The sequence below is a fragment of the Gossypium hirsutum genome, chromosome A10, assembly GCF_007990345.1.
Source record: "Gossypium hirsutum isolate 1008001.06 chromosome A10, Gossypium_hirsutum_v2.1, whole genome shotgun sequence".
In the NCBI taxonomy this organism is placed as follows: Eukaryota; Viridiplantae; Streptophyta; class Magnoliopsida; order Malvales; family Malvaceae; genus Gossypium; species Gossypium hirsutum.
In genome coordinates this window covers 28123248-28132524 of record NC_053433.1, presented here as the reverse complement: position 1 = coordinate 28132524, position 9277 = coordinate 28123248, and the positions used below count along the sequence as shown (strand labels likewise).

Below are 9277 nucleotides of genomic sequence, written 5' to 3'. Positions count from 1 at the left end.
TTCCCTTTTTTTTCTTTGTGTTATTTCTTTGATTTCTTCTCATCGAGTGTGTTCAACATGTGATTATAAAAAATTAGTGAGATCTTTACGTTACTGAAAGAATTTTGTATAAGTTCTGTCGAAATCCTTCGACTTCTATGAGGTTTGGTTAGATTTCTGTTACGGTGTTAAATTGGGAATTATCGAATTACTTTACTTAAACTCTCTATTAACTAGCCGTTGTATTTCCTTAGGCGTGAGTACAGAAGGAAACAACCCTTCACGAGTTGTACCAACTTATCATGGTAGAATTGTCAGTAAGCGTTAATCGTTGAAGTTCCCTCGTGTCGATTTATTCGACATAATTGACTGTGATTTTAATGTTGTGCTAATTAATCGTTTAGACAAATGATTGATCACTAAATGGTTAATTAGGCTTCAGGTAATCCCTATATTGTTTTCCGTCAAAAAGAAACCAAGTGCGTATCAAAAATCTTAATTGTTGCAAGTTTCGGTAGCCGAAAATGGTGGCTGTCAATGCCACACAACCGGCGCACGGGCGTGTGTATAGGCCTTGTGAGCCACACGACCGTGTGGCAGGCTATTTGATTTGGTCGTGTAACTCATTGTTTACTTATTTGGGGTCATACGGACGGGGACACGGGTGTATATCTAGGTCGTGTGTGGCTATAGTGGTGCAGGGCTCATACAGGCAACGGACACCGACATGTGTCTAGGTCATGTCACTCACTATTTTTGGTATAAAACCATACGGCCAGGGAAATGAGTGTGTGCCTTGGTCGTGTAACTTATTGTTTGTGGTATGAAACCACACTGTCAGGGACACGAGTGTGTACCCAAGCCGTGTGAGTCATACGGGCAAAGATACAAGCGTGGGTCCATGCTGTGTAACTTATTGTTTATACTTCGGAACCACACGGGTGAGGACATGGGTATTTGACCTAGACTTGTGGCATGTTATTGTGGCCCAAAACTTATTTTTGAGTCTGGAAATGTTACTTAACATTGATACTGGCCTCTTCAATGCACGAATGATTAAAATTGATTATATTAGAACTGTCTGATACTTTGAGATTGATTTGTGAACAACTTAGTTATAAGTACAATATAATGCTTATTCTAATGTTGAACTGTCTTATTTGATTGTGAAATGAATTAGAATGACTGAATACATGATATGAGTCTTTGTGTTCAGCATCGGCATGGGTTGGGATATTGGGAAGGAGGAAGAAATCTGTTCTGAAATCGTGGCTACGCCACAATGAGTACAAATCTGATTTTGGCGCTTGTCGCATACTGAATTACCAGCTAAGCTGCGTTTCTGTAAAAATGTCAACGAACACTTTAAGATGTGCAGGGTTGGTCGAGCATTGAATGTCCTTAATGGTGTGTTGCGATGGTCGAAGACGGTGTGTAGCGGGCAGTAATTGGAACATAGCATCTGAATCTGATCGGTATCGTATATGAACTGAAATTGCATATATATATACATATGTAACTGGTCTGCTCTGAATCTGAACTGAATTTTACTTTTGTATCGAACCCAATCTCTGAATTTGAAACTACGCTATAAATGAGCATTAATTGAATCAGTTTCTTTTACGCACTGAGTTCACAACTCATTCTATTATTACTTGAATTTCAGGTGGTTCGCAGACTTGAATGGGTAGGTGCCGCGGGAGCACAGTCGAACTATTAGTTTTCTTTAAATTATTTCTGTAGGAGTCTCGTTAAACTATAATAGTATGACTTTGGTAGATTATATACTTAACTAATATTTGTGTTGAATTTTATATGAATCATGGTTTGATATTATTGTGCCTCGCGTGGTATTTGATTATTCATGTAACTCTCTAAGCTTGGACTGGACCTCTAGGCTGGGTCTAGAATGTTACATTGTAGATCTATTTTGTGGGTATCTTTGTTGTCTTCACAAGTTGTGATGGACAAATGACGGTGCTTGTTGTTCGCTAAAACTCCACCGGCCACTAGTAGTTTTTCTTGGAAAGTAGGTGGCTCTTCGTCAACTTTTTAATTTGTTTCTGTTTTGAGAGTATTTCAAAATAATAAAGGATTTCACGTGTTGATATGGATCGTGTTGTCTTGAGTTTTATATATTTTTTGTTTGTTTTTCCATTTTTTAATAAGTCTTCAATTTTAGAAGTTTTTGTCTGCTCTTGTAGCACCATTTGTAGTCTTACTTATGCATGTAATCTTAGTTTTACAAGTGATTTTAGAGATTATTTTGTTGTTGCCCTTTCAGTTTGGTGAAGGCTTGATTCTTTTGTCGATTTTTGCTCGCCATTTTGGACTATCCGAGGTTGATTTCCTTATCGTATTAAGTGCTTGCAATCACTCTAGATATGCTGTGCTTGAGTTGTGATAAAGCCAATTGTCAACGTGTCATAATGTTCTATTGATGTTGAGGTTAAAGCCTTTGTTGTGTTGATAGAGCTTGTCCTTTACCATCTACGACGAGTGTTTGCTATTATTTTGTCTCTGAATTGTATGGTTTCATTCATTAAATAAATTAATGAATTTACTTTTAAAAAAAAAGTCAGTTCTAAATTAAAAGTACAACCATACAAATAATACATATCTGAATTATTATCATTACAATTAATTACTATAAAAAATTATAATGTTAATAATTAAAATATATTTGAACCTAAATCAAAATAATTTAGATTGAAATTCTACATACAATATATGTAGAGTAATACTTAAACTTAAAAACCTTTACATTAAGGCAAGGGGGACCTTATCCATAATTTATTTATCTATAGTAAAAGATATATATAGGTTGAACTAGGGATAAATGTAAAGGGACAATCGGGGCTCAGGGACAATTGCGATTTTGCTTTTTTATAAAGTATTTAATTATAAATTTACATATAGTAAAATTGGAAAATGAAAAAAAAAAGTATTTGAAGTTTTTCAAAATTTATAAATCAATTCCCATTCTCATAAAATAAGTTCTAGTACGTCCAATTCTAACTCAGAAATGGATGGTGATTGGTTAGCGAACTTTTTATATCAATTTTATATTTCCGTTGTCGAATTTGCCACCAAAACTAACTCGTTAATACTTATGCATACGGAAAATGGGGAAATATTATATATACAACAGTAGAGTTACAACTCTTCCTTTGGAATCCAAACACTCCACGTTTCCACTTTTCCACTTTATAAAATGAAGTTGCCATCCGAAACAAAATCATATTTAGTTTTATTAAAAAGAAAAAAGATAAAGAAAGAGAGAAAGAGAGAGAGAGAGGGGGGGCGACATGGAAGGAAAGTGTAAGGAGCAACCATGGTTGAATGGAGAGAAAAAAGAGCCAAAATACAGCCATGGGTTTTGTTCAGCCGAGATACAGACGCTGGCCAGCGTTGCCGAAGTGTTTTTCCCTTCTTTACCACCGGATTCTGGCTTTCAAGGAAAGGACACCCAGCCAAGCAAGGCTGTTCAATCCTTCCTAAAAGCTTCTGCCTCTCAACCCCCTTTCCCCGACGAGGTAGTTCCTTTGAATCTTAGTTTATTTATTCATTTTTCTTATTTTTATTCATCAATTAATATTAGAGCTAAATAGTTGTTTTTAGGGAGATTTTAATATATGAAGAGTTAGATTATATTTTATTTTTTTATTTAAAAAATAGTAAATTAATCTCTATACAGTGAATTAAAAAATAATTTGATCATTGATGTACAAAGATTAACTTTTAATAATATAAATAAATAAAATTTTCAACTATAAATTTAATATATAAAAATTAATCCATTTATTTTTTTAAGTAGGAGTAATAATGGTTCTCCTTATATTGTTACTTTGTTTTCGCATATTTTAATTTGATTTGATTTAATATAATAGCATTGACTTTTGCATACACAAGTAAAACACGTGTATATACACATGTTATGGTGTGCCAGGTGGTCAGCAAATAAGTAGTGTTGGGGAGATTCTGCAGTTACATGTATCCCAAGTTTTAATTTCAGTTTTACTAGAAAAGGACGGTAACCCAGTTGTGTCAGATTTGGATGTTTTAACAAAAGTTTTAAAAGTAGCCCTCTTTGTCTAGTTTAAGGTTAGACAATGTTTGTATCAACGTTACAGGTAGCAGAATTGCTGGGGAAAAGAGCATTCATTGAAAGTGTGATAGTGGTGAGAATTGTATTAATGTTACTGTGGACGAGGGTAGGAAGCTTGTTGCTATGTGGAAGGCAGTGTTTGGGGAAGGAATGGCCGATTATAAATGACTTTGGAAGCATGGGATTGGAGAAGAGAGAGAAAGTAATGCAAAATTGGTTAAAGCACGGGTTTCTATTTACTCCCATAAGGGCTGCTTTCATCTACTTGAAAGTCTTCTGCCTTTTCGTTTACTTCTCTCGGGTAATCATTCAATGCTACCTCTTCCCTTTAATCTTCTTTCTACTTTCATCCTTTCCCTAAGGATTAGGGTTACTACATAATATATTTGTACCGATAAAAGTATGAGACCCCTATATTAAAAATTTGATTGTATTTTACTTATTCTATTCAAATAATACTAAATTAGTTCATATACATTAAATCAAAGAGCAATTTGATTTTTTTAGTAAAAATTCCATTCATTTCTACTTTCATCAACACAAGCTACACATGGCATGCCACATGTCACTATTTGGTTATTTCATTAACCAAACCAATTATTAATAGAATAAATGGATGAAACCTTTAATAAAAATACCAAATTGCTTTTTGATTTAACGTAGAGAGACTAATTTATCCTTTTTTTAATAGACGAGGAAAATGCAATCTTACAAAGATCTATATGGTACATTTACCCTTCGTATTCATATTTCAAACACTATATCTTTTTACTATATTTTAGATGGGATATATATCACCTTCAGAATGTTATTTGCAGAACTTAAAACTTAGATTAAAAATGGTCAATTGAAAATTAGTTTAATTAACATTATTATTGCCACAACAATTAAAAGAATATAGACTCAAACATATTATTTCCTCTACTTTTAAGGATAACAATTATATATAAAAGTATATATACTTAACCGTAATTTTTTATGGATTAATAAATTTTTATAAAAAATAAATTTTATTTCTTTTATAAGGAGTGAGGACAAGAAGCTAAAATTTATAGAATGATTTAAGATAAATTTGAAGGGTAGTTGAATAAAAAATAATAGTACTTACAAAAAAGCTAAAAATAGTAGTTACCCACTGAGTTAGGCAGAGTGATGCAAGTTGAGAGTGTTCTATGTTTAGCGAAATTTATATTAATTATGGGATAAAACTTAATATCTTTAGTGGAATCTAGATTTGGACGGAAACTTTGAGGAGGAAAGGTGTATTCAACCGTGAGCATTTAGTTTTAATTAAATTGATAACACCTGTGTATTGTAATTAATTCAGTCCTACTATTATTCCAACGTGGCTCACTTTCATTTTCAATAATAGCTACTCTTCAATTTAGGTAACATCTTAAGAGAAAATCAATAATAGCTGGTCCATTTTTTCTCCCATAATTTTTCCAATTTTAATTCAAAAATTATTTGAAGTTCTAAAATTTTGATGACAAATATAGGAGAAATTATTTGGAAAATTTATTCATAAATTTAATAATATATATAGAGATAATTAAATAGTCTTGGAGTAAAATTAAAATATAGATGGATTACTAATGTTTTAAACAAATAATATCTCGCAAATCTAATATATATAAAAATATTTGTGGATATGGATTACTAATGTTTTAAACAAATAATATCTCGCAAATCTAATATATATAAAAATATTTGTGCATATTGATTGGAGTTAGTGTTAAAATATTGATTTTTTTAATGAAAGAATGACAGGTATTTTCTCTATATGTACTAAACTGCTAAATTCAACTTGGGGATTTTTTAATGATTTGTTTTAAACAAAGTCATATAGGTAAGAAGAATTAAATGATCTTATTTAGATTGCTGAGTAGATATTATATTATAACACAAATCAAAGATAAATAGGATGTAACTGGTTGTAAAGGTTTTGTATCAGCAATCATCAAAATAGAAAATAAATATTGGTTGTTGAAAAATCAACATCATTGTAATAAATTTCAATTCTAAAAACGTTTTTCTTGCCTATCTTTAGGGTTTAACTTTTTTACTTATAATAAAATAATGAGTTAAATCTCTATTTAAAGCTTCATCTTGTTAATTTTGAGGCATTATCTTTTTAAATTATGTTATCAACTTGATAACCATTTTTATATTAGGATCCAAGTTAGAAATTTGTTTCTATATTAGGGCTTAAAATTTTTTGTTAAGTTAATATTTGAACTTGACAATTATTTTTACATTGAAACTTCAACTTTAGGGTTTTTAAGAAAAAATTTGGACAAAAGCCTCAATATGAGAATAATTGTCAAATTCAGGGTCTAACTTGCAAAAAAAAAAGTTGAAGCCGTAATGCGAAAATAATTGTCAAGTTTAAGATCTAACTTGAATAAAAAAAAGTTAATCCCTAATATGAAAAGGATGCCAAATTCAAGTTCCAAAAAGTGATTTAAACAAACTCTCATATTAATTGAAAATATAATTTCAATAAAACTCATAAGACTCGACTCAAAGTTTAAAATATTAGTTAAATATTTGAACTCAATTCAACAGACACAGCAAAATTTGATTACTTTTTTGAGCCAAAACTAAATAATTTACGAGTGTCAAGTAGGCCTTATTAATTGTTGTACGACAGTTTCAGGATAAGATAAAGTAACAAGGTTTGCATGTAATAATAATATTCATCAAATTAATGGTATATCAAGGAACTTGAATTGATATATAATAACTAGAAAATTATTTAGAATTAACTATGAAAATGTATAAATATTACGAATTATATGTTCAGGTAGGAGAAGATGGTGATAATCCAGCATGGGAAGCTATTGGATATAATGTAGACAAAGTTGAGGATCAGCCGCAAGCAAGAAAGGAAAGGCCTCTTCAAAAGGGAATGATTGAGACTGTGCATGAAAAAGACTCCACTCTTTATCGTTCTCTATCACAGAAAGGCCTTCTTGTTACTGAAGATACCCAACAAAATGTTTACAGGATCAAATGCGATGCCGTAATAATTGGTTCCGGTTGTGGTGGCGGTGTTGCAGCCGCAATGCTGGCCGGTTCTGGCCTTAAAGTCGTCGTTGTAGAGAAGGGGAACTACTTCACTTCAACCGACTATTCACCTTTCGAAGGTCCCTCCATGGATAAACTATACGAATCTGGAGGAATCCTTCCGAGTTTGGACGGACAGCTGCTGATTCTTGCAGGGTCTACAGTTGGTGGTGGCTCGGCTGTGAATTGGTCGGCCTGTATAAAAACGCCGAAATCTGTACTTAAAGAATGGGCTGAGGACTGTAAAATACCTCTTTTTGGAAGCAATGAATATGTTTCAGCAATGGAAACTGTTTGTGAAAGAATTGGCGTCACACATGATTGTAAAGAGGAAGGATTTCAGAATCAAGTGCTTCGAAAAGGGTGTGAAAATCTTGGTGTAAAAGTCGAGAAAGTGCCGCGGAATTCCTCCAAGAGCCATTATTGTGGATCGTGTGGTTTCGGTTGCAGAAGAGGAGACAAGAAAGGGACCGATCGAACTTGGCTAGTCGATGCCGTGAACAACAATGCAGTGATTATAACACGGTGCAAAGCCGAGAGATTCATATTAGAACGAAACAATGTAGGCAGTGTAAGGAAACTGAAGTGCTTGGGAGTCATTGCAAAGCCTTCAAATCAAAACATCACAAAGGAACTTCATATAGAAGCCAAAGTAACAATATCAGCATGTGGGGCACTTTTGACACCTCTTTTAATGCATTCTAGTGGGCTGAAGAATCGAAACATCGGTCAAAACCTTCATCTTCATCCGGTCCTAATGGCGTGGGGTTACTTTCCCGACTCCGATTCCAAGTTCAAAGGGAAAGCTTATGAGGGTGGAATAATAACATCAGTACATAAGGTGGTAGGAAATGACAACAAAGTGCAAGCCATCATTGAAACTCCTTCATTGGGGCCTGCACAATACTCTGCAGTATGCCCTTGGGTGTCTGGTCTTGACATGAAAGCAAGGATGCTAAAATTTTCCAGAACTGCTCATATGATAACAATAATAAGGGATCAGGGATCCGGAAAAGTACATGCTGGAGGACGAGTAACCTACAAGTTCGAAGAGGTAGACCGACAAAACTTACGAGCCGGTTTGCGACAGTCATTGAGGATATTAGTAGCAGCCGGGGCAGTCGAGGTGGGTACTCATCGTAGTGACGGGCAGAGAATAAGATGTAAAGGGATAAGCAATGAGGAGTTAGATGAGTTTTTGGACTCGGTTTCTATGTTAACAAGCCCGTTGTGTACCGGGGAAAACTGGGTGGTGCACACCACTGCTCACCAGATGGGAAGCTGTAGGATGGGGATAAATGAAAAGGAAGGTGCAGTTGATGAAAATGGAGAGAGTTGGGAAGCTGAAGGATTGTTTGTTTGTGATGCAAGTATTTTGCCAAGTGCTGTTGGTGTAAATCCAATGATCACTGTCCAGTCCACTGCTTATTGTCTGTCAAAGAAGATTGCAGAGTCTTTAAGACAACAAAAATAGCCTTCTGAATTATAGTAATCCCTCATCAAACACCTACACATTGTTGTGCTTTTCTAAATTTGTTTGTGTGTATTGGATTGTAAGAATAATAACTGAAAAGATGGTCTATCCATTTTTAAGATTTTTGTACTCTTATGCTCCTTATTCGAATAAATATGGAAGTGTTAAAAGTAATCTTTAAGGACCTTTTGCATAGTATTTAGAGTTGACAAAATAGAAGTTAGACTGATAATTGGTTTGTGCCGATATAAGCTTATAATGATCTAAATTCAAAAAAGTCTAAGCTTGAAATAGATTCGAGCTCAAGAAAACTTGAGATTGAGAAAATTTTAACTTGAGAAAGCTCGAGACCCTAAAAATTTGAGATCAATCTAAACCCAAATTTAAGATAGATCCGACTTAAAACCTAAAACACTCCAAATTTATAATTTAACAACCATCGCTATAATAGATATTAATAATTAATATAATTTTATTATATTACTTAAAATAGAAATAAAATAAAAATAAATAAAAATTATTTATTTTATGAAAATGTGTTACATATTTATATCAAAATTTTATTAAAAATAATTAAAAATAAATTTTTATTTTAAATTATAAAGTGAAATAAAATTTTAAAAACATTAATTGAATACAAATATTTT

At 33.0% G+C, this 9277-nt stretch overlaps 1 protein-coding gene across 1 annotated transcript; it reads left to right on the top strand.

The window, feature by feature from the left end:
- Nucleotides 1-3208: 3208 nt before the first annotated feature.
- On the top strand, nucleotides 3209-8804 carry LOC107897731 (long-chain-alcohol oxidase FAO1). The gene is made up of 3 exons (XM_016823291.2): nucleotides 3209-3515; nucleotides 4113-4388; nucleotides 6894-8804. Exons 1-3 carry the CDS (start codon nucleotides 3288-3290, stop codon nucleotides 8628-8630), a joined length of 2241 nt encoding a protein of 746 aa, XP_016678780.1. The 5' UTR covers nucleotides 3209-3287; the 3' UTR covers nucleotides 8631-8804.
- The last annotated feature ends 473 nt before the right edge of the window (nucleotides 8805-9277 follow it).